Here is a 22710-nt window from a genome sequence, read left to right as displayed (position 1 = left end):
GCATGTTCTGCCCATGCAAATGTTTCTCTCTGATGAATAAATGACTGTATGAGACTCAATTTGAAAAGTAAATGAGACTTTCGGTATATTCCTGTCTGTGTCCAGTACCATAGCTGGACGGGGGTGTATCAGATTCCTGGCTTTGCTGGTTTGAGCTAGTTCCTGCCCGTCTTTCTTTCCTTCGGTGGCGGGATCCATGGGTCTTGTGGTGACGATGGCTCTGCTTGGGCATCCGCACCCCCACAAACAGGGTCCTGTGGCCTGGAAAAGAAAAGAGAGGAGTCATTTACTTGTATTATACACTCGTGGTCATCTTCATGATTCTGTCACAATTTATTATAGTGAATTGGGGTGATCTGGGACACTTTTTGCAATTTTTACTTCTGTGACTTTTTTCCGATTTCTGTTTTAAACATTAGGTCAACATATTGTTCCCTTCTGCAATCCTAATGGTGTTTACTAAAGTTTTGGTCTGAAGCTCCACAGGGAGAATTTGGGAATAACACTCTGCTTTCTGTCTCACATTGACCTCAACCACGGCTATCTGCAATTATCATTAGTGAATTCAAACTGGAAGGCAACATGCTGCAAAAACAAGAGGCTGAATCTCAAAGAAGAAGCTTTTAGAATGAACCGTTGAAAATCTGACGTGTGTGGCACAACTGATCTGCAGTGTTCCGACACTAAACATGTTATTATCCCTGCAGGAAAGCAAAATGGTCCAAGTCACACACATACACACCTGTTACCCGACTGTATTATATATAAATATACTGGAAATGGGTTAGGGTTAGGGATTAGTGAAAACTTTCCTCCATCACGTTTGGTTTCATGAATTATTAACAAAATCTTAAGTGGTCCTGGGAGAGGGACTGAAGGCTGTCAGGGCAGGTCACCTGTGGCGTAAGATAATTAGATGGAATACAGTATATCGAAGTACAGCTTTTAAGAAAATGTATATCCATTCGTTTTCAGCATACTTCTACTCAATTACAGTTCAGAATAATATGATGCCTCTTTTTATTTCACTTTTTTCAAGTAAAAGGTCTTACATGCAAAACATCTGCCGAGCTCATTAAGAACCATTCATGATTAGAGTGTGAGGTGCTATTGTGAAGAATGCAGGAGTGAAGGTCATTGGCTGAAGATTGCACTGAGTGCAACGTGCACAATTCATTATACACATGTTGTTACCAAGACACTGTTTGTAATAAATGAAGTGCAATTTGTCAAAGCTGAAAATCTGAGTTATCACTGCTGGTTCATTTGGTAAAGGAGACAAATACCAACAGAGAACATAGTTAAAGTAAACCAAACTGCACAGTCGTTAAGAAGCACACCCCTTCTCCAGCCATCCAGAATGACTAACTGATCATCAGTAACGATAACAGCACATAGAGCACAATAATTGAATATATATATATATATATATTGAATATATTTATTCAATAAGCGGTTTTAGGGAAAGATTTCTGTCTAATAGAAGTGATTCAGAAAATGTCTACTTGGATAAAGACTTATAGAATAAAGAATACTACAATATACACTATAATAGTTTAGTATTTTAATTTATCATTCTATAAATAGCATAGAATAATCACGTATTCAAGGGCAACATTTCCTTAAGCTGTAAATAGTGAAACATCTGCAGTTACATCACTAATTTAGCCAGATGTGAAGCAAGGCAAAGCAGCAGCTTCAGTGATGATGAATTATGATTTGAGGTAATAGGTTTGTCCCGGCAGTCGCTCCCTTTCATTTTCTGTGCGGCAGGGACAGTAAACAGCATCATTCAGCACCAAGAAACACGTCTTCAATGTAAAGTGAATTAATGGAAGAATGTGAGCAAACAATAAAACAGGGAAAATGCACAAAAAATGTATTATTCTGCCTATAAAACAACCGTTATAGAAAATGTAAAAAGGACCCATTCTTCAAAAGTGAAAATTAAAATGAATGCCGGCATAAGAATGAAAGAAGACCTATATTGATAATGTGATTAAGCAGCATGGGATCATGGGAGTTGTTGTGTTTACCACGATTAGATCAAATGTCCCGTGCCTGGAATAATATTGTGGATTTCTCAGGGTTTTGGATTGTTGTAAACATTTTGGATAATGCAAGTGCACAAGTCAACAAGATATAAAACCTTTTGAGACATTTCAATGAAGAATTGTTACAAATCTTTAAGTAAAAGCTTCGACTACGTTTTCCAGCTGTGCAGGTTACTCACTTTCTATTTCCTCCCTCTCGTAGTGGAAGTTCAGCACAGAGCTCGTTCCTCCCTGGTCGAGCACCACCTCCTCATCCGGCCTCTGACAAACACACACAGAAAAAGACATGTGTAAGGAAAAGGTCACTGCTCTTGCTAGAGAAAGCCACTGCAGACAGCCCAGCTATTTCAATGGCCTCACATTTGTTTTTAATGAAAAGTTCACCTCTGTAGGACACCTCCAGCCCTTCAGGATCACCCCGAGAAACAAAACATGAAAGGCTGTTTGGTCCTGAGGTCTCCCGCTTCCGACAAATCATGCCACTGTAATAGAGCTGCTAATTGGCCGAACCGACAAGAGCTTCTCAACAATGAGCTTCAAATTCCAGACAGTCTATTCTCAGTCTGTCTGGCACAGATGCAGAGAGGAGGACACACACAGCCGGAGGTAAGTAAACACAGTATCTGACAGTTGGAGGACGTGCTAGGCTGTCCTATCCCGGGGAAATCAAATCAAATCAAATTAGCAGAGCGCCACATCCATCAGTGGTGCTGCTATTGGCACGCTGATGCAGGATATTACCAGGTGTTGGTGTCACTGTATCCGGAAACAAGGCTTTCTAGCTGTTCGCTCATGTGCAGCAGTGTATAATATTCACGGCCATCTATCAGTCCTGTGATAATGAGGGAAGAGGACTGCAGGAACCTCCACTGTGGCACTGGAATCACTGTGCTGCTGCTCTGTCTCTGTTAAGCTCTCTTCCTCAGCAGGAATTCACACAAGAGTAAAGAGTCTTTAGTTTCTAATTCCTAAGAGCCTCCCACATGCTGATAGGAACAATGAGCAAAAACCACCACTGCAGCAAAAATAAAAACAAGTTCATTTCGCCCGTGGTTTTTGGACAGAAATGTAATCTCTAGGTAGGATAATGGGCACACTGCTGTATGCTACATATGTGAGCGTGTAGGAAGCCAGTTAGAGCTGCTTCAAAAAAATAAGTTGCTAAAATGTATAAATAAATGCAAACAGTTGAGGGTTCCTGCCTCCCAGCAACATGCAATACACTGGCTAACCTTTACCTGCACACAAACATGCACACACAGACATAAATGCAGCTTCCTACATGATAGATGCCTCCGCCCACTCATATGATCTGTGTGTATTACATATGTTTCTTTGAGGGTTTGAGGGAGCGTGGATGCAGAAATGGCTCGTATACATCTTGGTTAAACTGGCGCCCACTCTTTATAAAAAAGACACACAGCGTACAATGTTGAGAAGAAATCCGTTTTGGAGTTTGAATATGTGACACGCCTAAAGTGACTGATAAAGAAACACGGCACAGAAGAGAAGCACATTAATAGAGTTGCTTAGTCATATTAGTTCTTAAGTAACTCAGTTAAAGCGTATTTAGTGCCTCACTTCATCGGGAGTGACTTCAATTGGAAGAGGAACAAATTCTATTGCCTTTCACAATAAGAGAAGAAAGAGATGTAACATGAACGAGAATGTGTTTGGGTGTTCAGAGCCCTCCTTGAGGTTGGGGGGGGGGGGGGGGGTCTACACACTGGTGGTGGTTGACAGGGTGTAGAGAATGTAAGGGATCTGAATGACTTGAGTGGACACTGGAGACTGGAGGTGACTGGGGAGGTGGATGGCCCTAGAGCATCACTGAAATGACAGCTGACAGCGACAGAGAGGAGGACAGATTTAAGGTTGATTGGATTACCATGAAAACCCAACACTTGGCTGATTAGGGGAGGCGGGGGGTGTGAGCGAGAATTATGAATGAATGGAACATAGAGAAAGTCTTTCTGATTGAACTTAAGCTAAGCTTCATTTAACATGATATTTCTCCGTGTGTTCAACTAAAGATGTATGATTGAATGACAACCGGCCAATATAGGGTGAAAAACTCTACAGTAATTGTTCTTTCCAATGTCCAGTGGCTGCAGCACGCACTGAGGCTCGGGCTGCTACATGACGACTACACAGAGGAAAAAAAGAAGTAATTGAAATTCTTCTTCCTGAAGCGCTGCTGCAAAGAGTTGAAAGTTGTATTCGGTGGAGTGGAAATGAAAAGGGCTCGGTCTGTCAGAGCGGCTGGGAGGAGTGAGATCATCATTGTTTATCTTTTGAGAAACATAAAACTATATATTTGCTATTAATGAAAAGGACTGGTCCCTTTATTGAGGCTTTTCAGAACATAAAACTGCATTAAAGAACCCTGTGTATATAACTGTGTGTATGACTGTATATCAAGTTGTGTGTATAATAGTTCTCCCGGGGTCAGGCTGTTTAAACAACACTTTTATTGACATAAAGAAATCCCACTTTTGAATCAGGCTGGTTTCTCAATGCAGTTAGGAAATGTGATCAATTGTGATAGTAGTGTGTGTGTACAAGAGTGTGTATCCCTATCAGACTGTATTTACGTGCACCCTGAAGACCCTAAGCTGTATTCTCATCTTCTGTCTACTGCCCCTCGCGCTGCTACAAACTGAGCAGCTAAGCATATTAGCGCAAGATTGTGATAAGCAAAGACTCATTAACATGCAGTACAGCGAGATAAATTACTTACCTGATTAAATTCAAAAGTTCAAATCCAACTCTGAAAGGCTTTATTTTTTATTTGCATGCCACTCCTGATATTGGCACCGAAAAGCCACTTACGATTTACACAATAGCTGAATAACGGACATCCCAAGACATCCACTTAAGTCACAGGTGTGGGTGGCCTGGCACTGCTTCCCTTGCTCTCCTTTCACCCTCTCTCCAACACCGATTCAGTGCCGAGGGATTCCTCTCTGTCTCCATGACTGAGCACGTCTTTCTCCCAAGACACTTCTGTCCGTTTGAAGAATAAGGCCACTTAATTTGGAAGTCATGCTTGGGCCGAGTACTGAATGTGACTCATGGTTTTATAATTACGTTTGTATAGAGGGTGAAAGTGTGGGGAGAACTAAACGTCTTGAGACTATGTGAAGACTATGTCCCCCCGAGCAAGGCACTAAACCAGTGTCAGTGGTTGTTACCTAGTCAGTTTTACCGTGGGAGATTGAGAGCAATTAAACATCAAAAGCAGCTGTGGATTTGTGCAATGATAACAATATAATCTTAAGCATACATATATATATATATATATATAAGAATGTTTCCTATTTAAAAAATTACTCACATTTATTTATTAATGACAATGGATCACGTAAGATGACAGACCAACCACCACAGTGTCCAAGACATTACTATAGACACAAGTCTTCATGTTGTGTCAAAAGTGCTGACAGCAATGTGTCAGTTGTCCAGGGGTGCAAGATGTTTTATGTCAAAAAGGGAAATTAATATTTGTTTAATATTGTGAAGAAATAACTTGCAAAGGTTCAAGGCAATTTAAACTCAAACTTCAGAGAATTCAGCTCTGAGACCTTGAACGTTCCTGCAGTTCCTCTATTTGGACTCCATGGACACTTCAGCATGTGGACTGGAGGATGCTGATGTGTCAGTGGAGTGTGTGTGTCCTTGGAGTCCAAATACAGCCGGGGATCAAACCATCAACCACCTGGTTATTGAGGACAAACCTGCTCTACCCCCTGAACCACAGCTGCCTCTCGATAGATGACAGGTGTCTGCAGAACTGATCGGTAGAGCCCAGTAACTTTGAAAACCCCATGCAGAATTGTTCCGTAGACCCCGTGTTGAACTTGCTTTGCCTCCACTCTGGCCAAAACAATTTATTTTGTGATTTGCCTCACTATAAATTAAGTTGTGAGAACAATTTAAAAAAAGTAAGTTGAAACTAATACTTTGCTAAGTTTACAAAGACATGAAATACTCTGTATTCACAGCAAATGCCCACTGGCCTCTACAATCTCATGATACACACACACACACACACACACACACACACACACACACACTCAGTGTTATCAGTCAGTGCAGCTGTGGCCTCGGTGCAGTGTGTGGGTTTGGGCCCAGGCTGGAGGCGGTCGGATCCATTAGAGCTGGAGCTTTACGACACACGCAGGCACACACACAAACACACACACAATGGAGGAATGGAGGAGAGAGAGGGAGAGGAAGAGGGAGAGAGAAAGCTCTTTGCTCCGGTAGACCATCAGATCATCAATTAGTTTTCATCCATTTGATGCACACATACACACACACTTAGAGAGAGAGAGAGAGAGAGAGAGAGAGAGAGAGAGAGAGAGAGAGAGAGAGAGAGAGAGAGAGAACTCAATAATCATAGAGTGGGTGAAATTGTGTTTCAGAGAATGTCATGATGAGAAAAGAATCTTCTTTTTGTGTCATCTATTGTGGGCGAGATCAGATTACCATACTGTGTGCCACCACAGCCATGATCATGATGTTCTCTGTCCTGAGTGCCCATCTCCATAACTCCATGTGACTCAGCCAGTAGTCTCCCTGATCACAGTTAGCTCAGGACCTGCTCTTATGGCAAATTCAAGCAGGTATGTTTTTTTACAACCGGTAAATGGTTCCCTGTCATTCACAACTCACTTCCCGTGAGCCACATTAAGTGCCTCTGCTCATTAAAAAGCTCACACGGCACTGGCAGTTTTCTCTGTGGGTGAGCACATCTGTGACCCTTAACGCGTGCACGTGATCTGGGTGATTTTCCACTGACAGGGCGAACCATTCGTTTTTTTGCCGCGTGCGTCTACATCCTGGCACAGTCCCTCGTTAACTCTCGTCCTCTGAACAGCTTCGAATCCGTCACAGCGCTGGGAAGGGTTTATGACTCATAAATAATGTTGCCGCGCAGATTACTGCCTCCACACTAGAGAAGCGGTTCATTGCTAGCCCCAAAATGGCTGCCTGTCCTTGAGTTTCTGTCCTTTACTAGCAGATTAGTGGTATGAAAGAAGAAGCACATAATTGATGCCAAATCGAGGATACCGTCTGCTATATGAATTCAAACAGGTTTGACTCATATTAACTGGCACAGAACAAAGACAGAGCTCAACTGTGTGGTTCTGGAGGTAAAAATCCTGTTCATTTTCTAAATCGGGACTTGGATTATCAGCAATAATGTAACCATCCAAGCCGTCCAACCCATCACAAGAAGCAAGATTGTGAAACAATGTTGTATGTTTGTTTAATTGCAATTTCAAGTTGGAGTACTACACTACCCACAATCCTCAGGTGCAAAAGCAATGTCTGTGCTTGGCAGAGCTCGTTGTCACCGTGGAAATGTTCACCACAACCTCGAAAATCACGTCTGCTACTATCAGATTGTTCTAAATTACGCAACCAGTCTTTCTGACTTGCCGCAGTTTTTCAGAAATAAGGAAAAGAGGCTTAAAACTCTTTTTTAATGGATTTTCTGTAACATCAATGGAGAAGATGGACGGGTGCCTTACTTCCAGAATCAGAGCCAGACGTTCCCTCTCATTCTCTACTTGCAGACCACAACTGTTTGTTCTCAAGATTATCCCAACGTGATGTTGCTGAATGTTCTGTGCATAATGAAGTTTTCTATTTTTATTTTGCTATTGACAGTTAAGTCGCCTTACATAAAGTAATCCCTCGATTTTTTTGGCAGTTCTTCTTCTTCGCAGAGTCACACAATGATGACTTGAGACACCCTTGTCTGGTGTCTCAGCATGTGATAGCCTAAAATAGAGAGACGCTATCGCTCGCCTACGTTTGAGCATTAAATAAAATACAAATGCAAGTGGTTGCTGGCAGTGCAGGTTGTCCCAGAAAGATGTGAGATTCCCAGAGCAGAGCGGAACGGTTCAGTTTCACAGTGTCCTACTTGTGATGCTGATAAACCTCCCTCTGATGCAGAACATTTGCAAAAGGGAATAATCATACATCAGGCTGCGGCTTTACCACCACATCAATTTCTTTCCTGCAGTGAAGGATTAATGTCCCTTCCTTCACTCGCTGAGTTCAGGACTTGGGCGACCAGGAAGCCAATCAAGGGTGTGTTGTTAGTGAGAGGTTAGAGGGGTTTTGTTATTCTTGCACTTGGAGATAAAACAAGTTTACTAGGGCAACAACTCCGAAATCAGAAGGTATTATCAAAAGTGAATCCCCAGTGAAAATCATTGAGCTGATCGCCGTCCCGAACAAATAGAGCAGCAATGATTTCAATCCCAGCCTCCCTACTGAGCGGGCCAATCAATGCGCTTCGCCAAAATGCCCTCTGACTCCATCAGGACTGTGAGTGTGGCTTCAGAGGAGCGAGGCCTGCTGGTTACTGGAAAGAGGCTCTGAAATCCAGGGGGGATCGCTGAGAACTAAACACATCACAGACACTTTTCTTTGTGTGGAAGCACATGTTGTTGATATAGAGCAAGTTTATCACGGGAGACCTGCGCTCTGTGTGAATATAATAATCACCAGTGATAAAGTCTGGTGGATTCATAGAGGTGCGTCCGTGATTCAGCATCACAGCGTGGGCTTTCAGGTCTTATGATATCTCTCACACTGCTGACTTGATTCAATGACGTCTCCCTTGAACCAAACACTTGTTGAACATTTCTCTTGAGACGACTTATTCCTCTTCTTTTATCTGCCTACAACGCCACCATTCCCCCCCTCTGTCTGTCCTCTCCAATAGGAGCACCCTGACCTGACAGCAGGGACACAGACAACTATGGGCCTGTCACCTCCAGACTGTCCGTGAGCCGGGTCTGATCACAGCCACAGCCGAACACTGCCCCCTCATAGCATCACAACGCCACTAATCTTTTGTAGAAACGCCAGAGACGGTGCTTCAGTCAAATGAGGGGTCGACATGAATGGTTCTAAGGATGAGTGAAGAAGTGAGAAGGAGAGGAGAGAGCTGAGGGAGAGGGGTTGAGAGTAGAGGGGTGGCTGCCTGGATGGCTTCAGCCCACGGGTAGCATGAGTCACAAACACCTTCTTCAACAGCACACACATAAATATGCCTCTCCACAGGCGTCCCGGTCTAATTGTTTTCTGTCTAGGAAGAATACTGTGGCATGAGCTGGCTTTGTGGGTAAAAGTGACATATATTGTAATTGAAACGTGTGAGAAATTATTGTGATTATAAAATCATATGGCCAATGTGACTGTGTGTGTTGAGATGATTCCCAGTGTTCGTAGAAGAGGATCTGAACCTGCTGTTGCTTGAGGTATTTCTGCCACTCACTCATTCTGCTGATTTTGGGGGATTTAATTAAATGAATCCCATTATGTGACTTTGGGTTCACTGCGTTCCTGTAACAGTTCTCAAACAAGATGTGGTACATTGAGTACTTTTCACAGGTCAGAGCTTTTCTTTCGATTGGTGCAGAAGTGTCATTCTTTAATATATTCCTTCACTCGCCAGCTCGGTGGCTGTGGGTTGTGCTCACTTACGGGACTCTGCCGCCAAGCTGATAGAAGTGAAAGGTCGGGAGGGAGGCCAGTAGCTGGAAAGGGGCAAATGTGACCGACGTGTGTTCATGGTACATAAAGCTGCGTCATAGATTTATGATGCAGACTGGCATAAATTATACCACAACTACAGCCACAGGCTTAGCGCTGATTGAAAGTTGCGGTTCGAGTGCAATAATATTTTTTCGCATCAGTCTGTTTTTGACAGCAACATTTACACAGGAAGCTCTTCACACTTGATTAGTTTGGTTCAGTGACAGGATGTCATGCATTGTATGTGACTTTATTGTGCGCTTAGTTCTGTCGCCTGTTTTACCAGAGGTCATTGATCTCCAAGCATCCCCACATGGCCCTAAACATGAAGAGAAATATGTGGTATTGATATTCCATCAATAAAGGGCTTTTCTGTCACCCAGTTATCAATCCAAAGCATTATATTGACTGTTGGCTACATGGTGGAGCACTTTAGCCTTAGATGTATAATCGTTATTTCTCTTTGGTTTTGTTTAACATCCTCAGATTTCATAAATGAAACAACAGCATAGTGTTCTCATCCCGTAGCTTTAAATTTACTTATTAAAGTGTGTTTTCTTTCAACAGGGCTTTCAGTCACTCAGATGCCAACTTTATAAAGTTGTATTACTATGATATTTGAATTAAATTTCAAATATAAATTCCACACTTTTGCCACTACATCTACAGTATCCCTGCATGTACAAGCATAGATGCAAGACATATAATTTACCCAGAAAGTTGAGCGTCTGTTTACCAGTATATAATGTAATAGAGTTGAAACAGCCAACAGAACAGTGGCAAATATTTATGATTAACAATACATATATTTCCTAGCAAAAAGGCCTAACATAGTTTAGTTTCCAGCTTCTAAGTTGTGTGGATTTTATCTTTATCTTAATATCATGCAATTGAAAATGTTTATTTTGGGGGGGCTCTAGAAATGTGAGAGGGGCATTTCACATTTAACAGCTCAAACACAATATCGTGCATATATCTCAACTTCTGTAACTTACATTTCCCTAACTTTTCAAAAAACATAGAATGCAGAGACTTTCTCTCAGCTAACTGAGACCCTGAAAACCTCTTTGAATGCGTGAGACACTTGCTCTGGTAAACATTCAAGCAGATAACAAACAGCGAGAATAACTGGCCACATTGCCACAGATAATTGGGGGGGGGGGGGGGGGGGGGGGGTTCGTGACAGGAAACCGGTATGAGTAACTATGTTTGAGGAATAAGGTTCCTGGGCAATTTCCCCCGCCATGAGTGCAAGCTGTCTAATCATATCAGAGACTTCCCAGCTCACCTCTGGTCCTCCTCCATCTGTCTCCTGAACTCAGATGCTAGAATTCACCATGGTGGCATGAGTGTGTTAGGGTAAAGTCATGTCATCTAAACTGCACACCGTGGTTGCTTTAGTCAAACTACGTGTAAAAACATTGCTAAACTCTGTTGTGTCCAAGGCTCCAATTGTCCTGACTGCTCTCCTCGTTCAGCTCAGTGTCATCAGCTGACCCAGACTCCAATGGATCAACCATCAACAGCACAACAAGCATCAACCTTGCAGACCTTGCAGACACACACGTAGCCAGGATTGCCTATAATGAAAAACACGTATAGACTTGCCCAGCACTGAATGCTGCATGGCGTCAAGGTCGTTTGAGGGTAACAGAGGAAATAACGCATCTTCTTAGCGGGGCTGAAAAACACATCAAACCTCCACAGTCATGTTGCACACACCTCACTGCAAACCTCAGGGGAAGCAGCAGGCGTTTTGATGAGCGACTTTAAAATGTGTCAACAATCTCACAATAATCGACGTGCGCAAGAGGAACACTCTCAATAACCAACATCCTTCAGTGCACTGTGATGTGACGTCCCCACCGGAATGGCTGCACGTGTTTGTACCTCAGAATAACAGTATCAACAACAGTCTGCACACAGCAGCAGCAGCATCCTGCAGAGTAGGAACCCTAACACAACTCAGTATCACTCACCGAATCCTATCCTTAAAATGTGCACACACACTGTTGTATTTTACGCAAGGTCTGCACGGAGAACTACAACTGTGCCGATCCTCCCCTGACATCAGACCGTGCTCAACTATCAAAGTGTTATTCCTGCAGCAGATGACGAGTTTCTAGTCAAGCAAAGAAGGTCTCACAGTTGTTGGAGCTTGTGAATAGCCTGGTCTGTTCCTTGCGCGCCACAGCAGCGCGCCATGGATGAGGTATTGAAAGCACGCTTTACCTGGTAGCTCAATTTGCTCTCTGGATCGTCGACGGGCATGCTGGTGGTCTCCGGGTTAACGGGCTCGGTCTCTGCGGGGTGTAAAGGTGAGGACATGGTGTGATCCGGCTCTTTGCTTCGCTGAGGACGTTTCTCTTTCAGAAGAAGCGGTCACGAGTTGGCCACAGCAGCTCCTTCTGTTCCTGTGAACATGTTGAAGGTAAACATCTTATTCCAGCTGGGGACAGACGGTGACAGGGCTAATTATGGACGCCTGTGTTATCATGATTTCTCGGCCGCACTTGCAGCTCCTCTCCCTCCCTCCCTCCTCCTGTCCTGGCTGTGGGAGCAGGATGCAGAGAGCATCACTGCAGCCTCAGCCAATCAGAGCGCAGAGGTACACGACGCACTGCTGCTGCTGCTATCCAGCACAACAGAGCCAAGACCATCCGGATCTGATAGACATACTGAATGTCCACTTTGGTAGCTTTTCACATTTCTGCAGCTGGACTGTGAACTTTGTCCTCAGAAATTAGTCCAGTTCATTTTCTCACAATAAACACAAAACTATGTGTTGTAGTAATATCACCATTCAAAAATACTCAATTCCAGTCCTGCATTGTTTTGCTAGAGACTGGGCGTATTAAATACATATCTTAATCACACATACAAATATGTAATTCGCATATAATCACACATTAATGCAGTAATGAAGTTATGAGGGGTTTATATATATGTATATATAAAATATAATATACTGATACTTTAAATGTTTAGTATTTAGATAATGCTATGGTTTTTATTACAAAAAATCTGTAAATTTAGTCAAAAAATGTATGTACCAGAGAAAAAAAGTAAATTTTGTCTTTGTATAAAGTGAATCAGGAGGTTATATGTATGAAGCAATTATAGTTTCTGTTTCCCACATTATCAAGGTCTACGCTATCATATACAGAAATTTGTATCTATCTATGCCCACTGACACTGTCTTTAAAGCAAACTTACAACAAGGAATCCTTTTCTGAATGATTCCTTTGAAGTGTTCATTTATAGCAGAGGTGTCCAAGCTACGGCCCGCGGGCCAACTGCAGCCCGCCATTTATTTTTAATTGGAACGCATCAAAGTCTAAAATTATAATATATAAAAAAAAATGTTTTCTGTATGTAGCCCTTAGGACAAAAATTACCCTGATTTATATAAAGCCTGAGTGGAATTAAAAGAGAGTCACAACCAAGTGTTATTCTTTCAGCATTCAGTATTTCAGGTAATTAATTTGTTTTTAATCAACACAAATTCCAATTTAAATTTGTCCTTCTTTACTTTTTGAATAAAATCTTGTATCGGTGATCCTCTTAATCCTCAACATGGTTCAAATATTATTTGTATTTATTTCCTGTGTTATTTCATGCATGAGTGTTTCTTTGCTTTATGTTTGAAATAAATGAAATTAATTAAATGTCCAATTGTGCAGTAATTTACTAAATAAGGTTTTCAATAAAAAAAATCTGACTACAACAGTAAGTCTATGACAGTGCTCAGTACTCTCCACACTGATTTTACATTAATTCAGTTTAGACGTATGAGCGGCTTCAAAAGACAAACTCTGCTTATGGCTCTTACTGTATCAAGGTGAAACTGAGTTATTATTGACATATCGAAACGTAGAAATTTGACGCCACATCACTAACACAGTGTTCGATCAAAACTCACAATTTCCACAAGACTTTATCATCAATGTCTTGTCGCCCTTCTGACAAAGTTTGACATGGTTGTGGTTAATGGACGAGGAGGAGTACGTCGAAGAGTTAAACTTGCAAATAACGAGACATTTTCTGTTGCCACCAGGGCGCTCTGTGATGTAGGCGTCCCCAGGCAGGGTCTTCTCATACATGTCCGGTTTGGAGTAAATTGGACCATGCAAGCCTGAGATACAACAACCTTGTGTTTTGATGGTGCTTCATCACAATTTTAAGTAATGCCAAGATCACGCCGTGTGACAAAAACCCACAATTCCAGTATGGTTTAATCTCTAGCTTGTTAAGATGATCCTAACCTAATTTGAAGTTTCATCTGCTGCAAGCTCTAGAAGAAGTATGTTAAAATACACAACATGTAAAACGACCAAATAGCCACAAAATCCAAAATGGCCGACTTCCTGTTGCCTTAACTTTTTTTCCCGTCTGGTCATGATATGATTTATATTTACAGTCTATGATCACGATACAGGGGTGTACCAATTTTTTTGATGATCGGTTAAACCAGATGGAAAAACTGCGTTTTAGGGGGTGGCCATGTTGCCACAACCATTTCCAAATAGGCCTACTCCAGAATAAATACATTTTCATCAGGTCTGACGGGCCGCAAAGTTTGGTGAGTTTTTTAGGTATGTCGGTGCTCGGGTCCTGACAGGACATGGATGTAAATGTGTTTAGTGGTTTAACGTGAAGATGTAGTCAGTAGGGAGCTCATAGGTTGAAAGAGAAAACAAGGACACAGTAACATGATGGATCCGATTGATCCTGCAGCACGATATTAGAAGGCCTTGGACGCCATCTGGTGGAAAGATAAGACATTGCACATAGTGTGATATATTTGAACGTTGAATATAATCCAAACACACACACTAACAAACCTACACGTACACAAACACACACTTACAAACACGCACGCACGCACACACACACGAACACACACACATACACACGTGGCTGCAGGTTAAATTGTTCTTGTGCATGTCGCGTGCACGCGTTTAAGCCTCACTGCAGCTGATGGCGTCAGGTTACTGATCCACTTTCCTCAGCGCATCGGTCCAGTGTGGTGGATTTGAAATCCCCCTGCTTGGCGTCCTGTTTCTCCTAGGTACAGTCGTTATGGCAACTATAAACATCATGGGGGAGCATGCGTGGTTGTTATGGAAACTTTCTGCGGGTACGTGAAGGAAGCGAGGACCGAGGGAATGGACAGAGGGGACAGGTCTCTGCACAGGGAATTGACACCATTAGGTTTGTGTATGTCAGTATTTCATGTGAACTATCAGCTGCTTTATAGCTGTTATTGCTGACCACTGTTATAGATAGAGAGATGATCAAATCAGCTCCATGTTTGTGTATGTATACGTGCACTGCCTGCGCGTGTGAGTGCATGCACGCATCTGTGCGCATGGGTATGTGTGTATAAGTCGCTGTAGTGTGACAGTCAGCTCTGTCCAGATTTAGAGACCTGCTTGACCCTACTTATCTACTTCCTCTGTTGTGACAAAGTGGGCTCCACCTTAACTTTCTATCAATCTACCTATCTGTCTGTCTATCTATTTATTTATTTATTTATTTATTTATTTATCTATCTATCTATCTATCTATCTATCTATCTATCTATCTATCTATCTATCTATCTATCTATCTATCTATCTATCTATCTATCTATCTATCTATCTATCTATCTTTCTATCTATCTATCTATCTATCTATCTATCTATCTATCTATCTATCTATCTATCTATCATAATAGTATTATAATAATAACAATGAACTGAACCTATTGCACTGATTACCTGAGACATACAGACAAGGTGCAATGCAAGAAATGCCAGGTGAGATCAAATGGACCTCTGAATATTCACATATATAAAAACATTTTTGGACACATTCATATATTTATTTAAATGTTTTTATCAGTCTTTCAGTCCAGTGTGCCTCAAGTGGAGGGGAGGTTAAGCCGCAGTGTTCCCAGCCTGCCTGCGATCAGACTTGACAGGTTGAAAACCGCTAAGGCATTGGCTGAGAAAGCAGTCAAGGTGATTATATTTACAAATCAGATTTCACTCAGAATAATTGTCCCATTTCTCTATGGATTTAATCTACACGCTTCCTAAATTTCCAATTTTACTAGTTGAGAAAAGTGTTTTCAGTGCAAGGGCCCTATCCTGTGATCCGTGCTGCCTTGTGGGCCAGAGGGTGGGTGGAACGTGGTCTGCCTCCTCAAGTTCAGAGAGCATCTCATTGCCATGGCGATGAGGAGGAGGATGGAGATGATGCTGATGTTACTGGTGAGACATTGAGTTAAGGAGAAAGACAGTTTCTGGATCGAGCAAACATAGCAAATTATAAAGCCTCTAATTAGTATCCTTACCAGTTACAATTAAATATTTATTTGAATCATCCACATTCAGTTTGTTTGTCTGTTCAATAATGTTAAATTTGTCTAAAAGAAAGGTCAGTATGTTCTTGTGTAGCTTCTAAAGTTCAAAGTGCAGAAGTAACCAACAGAGTTTGTAATTGGAGCACGAGTTACCCACTCACCTGTTAAATGATACAATGGTTACCATATTAAATAGACCGCTGCCCTTTACACACACACACACACACACACACACACACACACACACACACACACACACAAACACACACACACACACAAACACACACACACACACACTTCTTTACTTATCTGTTTTCAGAGAGAGTTGATGGAGGGGAGAAAGAGGAGAACCTTGATGACACGTATGACCTCATGGTAAGAGTCATACAAACTACTTGACACTGACATTGCACCACTGAAAGCAGTCGAACATGCGTTACATGTCTTACCTCCATGTAACTTATCCTAGTCTCGCCTGGTCCGAAACGAAACAGCACATTTCTACTGGACAACACGACGGGATTGCATCGACCGCCGCTCCCTGCGGAATGACCAAATGACCAATCACTTTGCAAATGCGGGAACTTTCACCACGAAGGTCTCATTCTTCAAGAGTTTCTAATGATTTACTGACAAAAATACAAAGTTACCGAACTTTTCGCCAAAGGTAACTTGTTCTGCTCGTCTCCTCCCATGTGTATGATGTTTCTTTCAGGTGGGGCTCTGTCTGAACCTGCGAAACCTTCAGTGGTTTGATAAAGCAGATCCTGACACCTTCTTTCCAAGATGCTACATGCTTGGAGCAGAGGATGAGAAGCACTCATTTATAGGTTTGCTTCATGACATCCATTAATATGAAGCCAAAAAGGCCTTTTGTGTGTTTCAGTGTACATGGAACATGGATTTTCTTTTTTTACTTACCCGATGAATGGAATAGCATGTGTAAATGTCCCTGCATGTCCCATCTGTCTCTCGCTCTGCGCTGTGAAAACCAAGAGGACTTTAGGAGGACCGCCTGCACCAGTTTGCTGCAGCATGTGGTCGAAACAAAGGGACGGAGGAGAGTGGGAGCAGAGGTCGGGGACCAAAAAGCCAGAAACAGCATCTCTGAAAGTAAAACTAATAAAAGCACAGGGGAAACTTAATGATATGAAATGCAGGACAAGGATAGTGTAACAAATCATTCTTACTTTTTTAAGAGTCAGATAACGTGGAGCATCGATCCGTGGGTCCGGAGACGATCGACACAGCCTTACACGTGTGTGAAGAGTTTCTCAGTGTTTTAGAGCACGGCGACATTGATGTGAAACCCCCCCCGGCAGTGGAGGAGCAGCAGTGGGCAGAGTTCCTGCAAGACTACTACATGGTTGTGCAGTGAGTATGTTTTTTTTCTCAGAGCCTCTAGTGTGTGCCGGCAAAACCCCTCTATACCCTCCTGATGGCAATTTGGTCTAAGCAACTTAAAGAGGACCAAAAAAAACAAAGATACAGACATGCAATGATAAATCTATTAAGTCAATAGCACACTGTAAAATATCTGCTCATTTGAGTATAGCTATGTAATTAGTTTAAATATAACAATAAGTTGTAATAAATAAAAAGCTTCAAACTGCAGATTCGCATTTAAGAGCATGAGCAGTTCATATCAGATTAAATGTAATGTGTAGCACAGTAAATCTCAACATGATATGTGTGTGAGTTCTTGTCAGGTAAGTTACAGTTGATGTCCTAGAGGTCATGTTAGGACTCAGGTTAAATATAGTGTCAAAGTTAAATGGTACAGTATGTTCCAGTTCCTTAATAGTAGGCACATACCTCCGTCAAGGCCCAACAGTCCCCGTATGAAACCACATTTAGATTCACTAGATCCAGATAATTTGTTTAATCTGCACTATATTGCCGATAGTTATAAATATCTGTCCCTTAAACTTCCCTGATTCCTTTTATCAAGATCCACTTGTTATTATCTGAGAAATCAAGGAAACTGTTGCAATGTTAAAGAAAGTGAAAAAAATCTGCCCAATATTGAGTGAGTTCTTCCCTGACCCACATCCCTCCACTAATTTGTAATCCATCCTACAAACATCCTACAAACCAAGAAAGTAAAGTAGAAGTACAGTAAAAAAAAAACTAAAATAATAACATTCAATGACCCTTTTAGTTAATAAATTCCATCTGCTCTTCTAATAAAATGTTTGTCTGCAGTGAAGGTGCACTGATCAGGGGTAGCGGTGTGTTAGTGGAGCGCTGCCAGGCCATGTTGACCCGTCTGCAGGCGGCTTGTCCTCAGCTCGACACAGACGGACTCAATAACATCTGGATCATCAAACCAGGAGCCATGTCTAGAGGACGAGGTGAGGCTCTCTGTCTCACCAGCATAACATAGAGTCACAGAGTGATGCTAAAATGTAATCATTAACTTCTGCTTCATTAAGGGGGCACAATACTTACATGTTGAAAATAACAATTCTTACTCTCTTTCTTATTAATGTTACGGAAAGTGACATGTAGATGTTACTATTGCTTTGTTTTCGTTTATCTGATTGGAACAAAGGGGATGATAAGGATGAAATGAAAATAGGAATAGGGAAAACTGACCTGCAATCCTATACACAACCACAATACTGGTAGTTAGATTTAAAGGCTATTGTTTTATTGGCTTTCTTTTCTTTTCCATGTTATTTACCAACCACCACCATGCAGGCATTATGTGTATGAACCGGCTAGAAGAGATTTTGGCCCACGTGGACACAAACAGAATCTTTACCAGGGGGAGTAAGTGGGTGGTGCAGAAATACCTGGAACGTCCTCTGCTGGTCCACGGCACCAAATTCGACCTCCGCCAGTGGTTCCTGGTGACCGACTGGAACCCTCTGACCGTGTGGTTTTACAGAGAGTGCTACCTGCGGTTCTCCACTCAGCCCTACACAACAAACACTCTGGACAGGTCAGACAGGATCGCACAAACAAAATGAAACAATCATATACTTGTGGTTTGGCTAAATGTAGCTGCAGTTACTTTCAGGGACAAACCTTATTCAATTTCCTCAGCTCAATCCACCTGTGCAACAACTCTATCCAGAAGCACTTCCAGCCATCTCATGATCGCCATCCAGGCGTGCCCCCGGACAACATGTGGTCCTGCTCCCAGTTCAAGGCTTTTCTGCAGCAGCAGGGCTGTGGGGCGCAGTGGGAGATGGTGGTGGTCCCCGGCATGCAGCAGGCAGTGATTCATGCCCTGCAGACTGCCCAGGACCTGGTGGAGCCCCGCAAGGCGAGCTTTGAGCTCTACGGAGCCGACTTCATGTTGGGCCGAGATCTGAGGCCCTGGCTCCTGGAGATCAATGCCAGTCCGACCATGTCCTGTTCCACTGCTGTGACCGCCCGCCTCTGCCCCGCTGTGCAACTGGACACACTCAGGGTCGTGCTGGACTGGCGCTCTGATTCCAGTGCTTACACAGGAGGCTTCAAGCTAATCTACAAACAGGTGGGAAAACTGTATATGTGAACGCGATGGTTGGGGAATAATAGTTGCTATACTAAAATAATTAATCTGTTTGAATCTTTCTCGCCCCCCCAGGCTGCAGTAGATGTTCCTCACTATGTTGGCATGAACCTGTTGGTGGAAGGAACCGCAGTTAGGCAACTCAGACCTCTCCTACAGAGGCAATGTTTTATTTCTAATGCTCCTCTCTCTACCCAGCCCCCGTCGGACCACTCATCTTCAGAGGAGGCTGAAACATCACATAGTAATCCATCACCTCACAAGCCCCACATGATTTCTGCTTTTCGCCGTTCAGACAAAGAGAACAGCGCTATTGAAGAGAAAAAGAGGCAGCTGACGTCCACAACCCCAAAGAGGGTACGTGAGGCGAGAACAGACATTCAGAATACCCAGAATGCCTCCTGTGTTCGCGGGTTCTGCCAAAGTCTGGGGTCTGAACAGCCTTTAACGGCACACACCAAACGTCAGAGGAAAGTGCAACGTTTGGGTTTGCGTCTTGGTGCCATCGGTCCAGCTCTTGTCCCACGGAGTGTCTCTTTTTCGCTGAGCCCTCCTCACGACACGCTACATGGTAAATCTCAGCCCATTCGAGGCCACGGATCACACATCTCTAGATCCTTCCTTCCCCAGACAGCTATGGAGCCCCAGCACCAGGCGTCCACCCGGGTCTTACCGTCACTCCAGGTTCCTCTCCCTACCCTGGAGGTCTTCAGCTTGCGGCCAAACATTGTGGCAGGAGCTGTTGGCTTTCATAATACAAATTCTGGCATCCACAGGCATCACTCATTCCTCCGTCCCCATAGACAAACCAGGCCCAAATATATTGGAGACTGTGGAGGGAAACATTAACACTAATGCTGCTATGAAGAGAAATGATGATGAATATTATTACTAATTGTTATTCATTTCTATAAGAATTTACTCCCTGATAAATATTATGTTACTTTCTGGTATCAGGGATTAAACATTAGAGCGTCTATGTGTTTATAATTTGTAAGTGATTATAGCATTATATTCATGGTAAGATAGTAAGATTCTACTTGTTGAGGGGATTACCTTGAAAAAAAGGGATTTTAAAATGCAACATCAAGATAAATATGAGTAAATTGTTACACATACATTATTCTTGAGTAATGTTTTATTTTGAAATTTAAATTATCATTATGGTTAGATATATTTAATCAATATGATACTAGGAACTATGCTTTTGCCCACTCAATACTCATATACAACATGATGTTATGTGGCGTTGTTACAAAAAAATACCTTCATGGGACAAATTTAATTTTATTTACAAATACGAGTTATATTTTGTGATATCGCTGATGGTGTCAAACCATCATCCACAGGGTTTGACATACATGGGGTATAATGGTTACGATTGGAGTCTTGACAACTGATCGGAGAGGTACATATTAAAAATAGATGGACAGTATTAATGGGTCATATTCATCTTTCGGGGGAACTAACAGTTTGCTCAAAATTGGATGTAGGTGTTACATGTCTCCAGCAGGTGGCAGTAGATTCCCAATAATCCAGTAGTATGTTTATGTTAAAGCCTTGATCGAAGAGAGAATAAAAGGTCTTCGATCTTTATTTTGAAGTTGGTTTTTCAACATTTATCAGATATTTCGCCCCTTTTCATAAATACAAAGTCCAAATAAAGGTAAAATATCTTTTTCAACTTAAAAAATCTTTCCTGTCACAGTCGGATCATGAAAAGTTGCCCTTTGATAGATCAACAGACCTTTCCAGACACCAGTATGAATGTAACTGCCACATGTTTGTTGGATCTGCACCAAATTGTTCACACTAAAAAATACATGAAAAGATTGAAAAACGCAATCCTGGATTTTCCACTTGATCCAGATCCTCACCAAAACCGATGGGCTCTTCCTCGGGTCAAGCCCCACCCCTCAACAAAATTACATAGAAATCGGATGCGAGTTGTTTTTGCGTTATCCTGCCAACTAACAGACACACAAATAAACTAAAGTAGACAAAAACATAAGTTGGAGGTAATAAACCTAAGGATTCCCGACAGATTAACGGAGAATAAAAGATGAGGAGGGAGCAGCGGGTATGACGTGCAGCAAAGGTCAAACTTGAGATGTTGTTACATGGTGTGCATCTTCACCTTGAGTCTTTCAGGATACAAGCACTGAGAGATCTATAAGGACTTATTCAACTATAATAAGCAGTTAAACAGGCAGATATAATAGGCATCACTAAAAATCAGATTGCAAATTTCATTTCATTAAAGCAATAAAAACATGCAACCATCTTCAACAAGTGCTTCTAATCTGTGCTTAGAAGGAGCCAATTAGTCTGTGTTAGGCCTCAGACTGTGGTTAGCAGCAACTTACATTATGTGTAGCAGGACAGGCACGTGCACAGATCGACCCCTAGTGGTGCTGAAGCACTGGCCCTTTTGCCCTGGATGAGAAAAGTGCCCTTCTGCTGGAGCCGAATTTTCTCTTCACTCAACAATATTTAAGAATAAAAATTACTCTCTCTGTCATCAATTGATGATTGCTGGTTGTACATCAAATTGCCCTTGAAGGATATTAAAGATTTTCTTTTATGGACAACTTTGGTTAATCACAAGCTGCACTAACCAAGCTAGAGCAGCAGAGGAACCCAGCAGCCAGCAGGGGGCAGCCTCAGGACATCACAGCAGACTGATTCTTGTAAGGCGTCTGAAGACAAGGTTGGAAAACGTACTGGGTTATTCTCTAACAATAGGTTTTTAAAGTATGTTAAATCATCCAGTATCTAAAAGCCAAAAATATAAAAGTAACTTTTAAGGAAGGCTGTCAAACATATGTCGTAAAGTAGAAAATATTTTCTCCGAATTTTTTACTGTGCTTAATTCCTTGTGATGTTCAGGCGGTGTGGCCTAGTTGGCAGTGGGTCCGCCCTCCAACAATAGAGACCAGGTTCAAATCCCACTCCTTCCCACATTCTAGCTGGCAACATACTGAAATCTTAAGATTGGCAGGATTTCCTCTAATAATTGCAAAATATATTACACTATGTAAAACATTAACATATTATTTGGTTATTTGATATGGCCTTGTTTTGTCTGTTATACATGTATTTATTCAAATTGATAATTTGAGTTAGTTCACAAAAATAAATATATAAGTAGAAAATATCCCACTGTGTTTTGTATTTATTTATTATTATTACTTTTAATTTCATAAACAATTTTGGCGATGGGTGCCCTTTTTTGGGTT

General features: G+C 42.0%; 2 protein-coding genes across 2 annotated transcripts in view; one reads left to right on the top strand and one right to left on the bottom strand.

Annotated features, from left to right (window-relative positions):
- Positions 1–12537, bottom strand: part of slc4a8 (solute carrier family 4 member 8) — a 28295-nt gene extending 15758 nt beyond the window's left edge. Inside the window, exons 1-3 of the mRNA XM_062400042.1 lie at positions 11850–12537; positions 2234–2315; positions 109–261 (exon numbers count right to left, since the gene is read on the bottom strand). Of these exons, the coding sequence (XP_062256026.1) occupies positions 109–261; positions 2234–2315; positions 11850–11945 (331 nt within the window). The 5' untranslated portion in view covers positions 11946–12537. The remainder of the gene's footprint in view (positions 1–108; positions 262–2233; positions 2316–11849) is intronic.
- A 2718-nt stretch (positions 12538–15255) lies between these two features.
- Positions 15256–22628, top strand: ttll3 (tubulin tyrosine ligase-like family, member 3). Its single transcript, XM_062400030.1, has 12 exons — positions 15256–15418; positions 15504–15622; positions 15718–15874; positions 16292–16341; positions 16436–16564; positions 16682–16796; positions 16963–17079; positions 17166–17340; positions 18172–18320; positions 18670–18913; positions 19018–19453; positions 19547–22628. The coding sequence occupies exons 1-12, from the start codon at positions 15403–15405 to the stop codon at positions 20318–20320; spliced, it is 2481 nt and encodes an 826-aa protein (XP_062256014.1). The 5' UTR covers positions 15256–15402; the 3' UTR covers positions 20321–22628.
- The last annotated feature ends 82 nt before the right edge of the window (positions 22629–22710 follow it).

Source organism: Platichthys flesus, chromosome 2 (genome assembly GCF_949316205.1).
Source record: "Platichthys flesus chromosome 2, fPlaFle2.1, whole genome shotgun sequence".
In the NCBI taxonomy this organism is placed as follows: domain Eukaryota; kingdom Metazoa; phylum Chordata; class Actinopteri; order Pleuronectiformes; family Pleuronectidae; genus Platichthys; species Platichthys flesus.
This window is presented reverse-complemented; position numbering and strand designations above follow the sequence as displayed.

What these genes read in the sequence shown, in the direction of transcription:
- ttll3 (XM_062400030.1), top strand. An exon ending in TGGCTGAGAAAGCAGTCAAG is followed by an intron (nt 15,623 to 15,717) that starts GTGATTATATTT and finishes CAATTTTACTAG; the next exon opens with TTGAGAAAAGTGTTTTCAGT. An exon ending in AGATGATGCTGATGTTACTG is followed by an intron (nt 15,875 to 16,291) that starts GTGAGACATTGA and finishes TTTCAGAGAGAG; the next exon opens with TTGATGGAGGGGAGAAAGAG.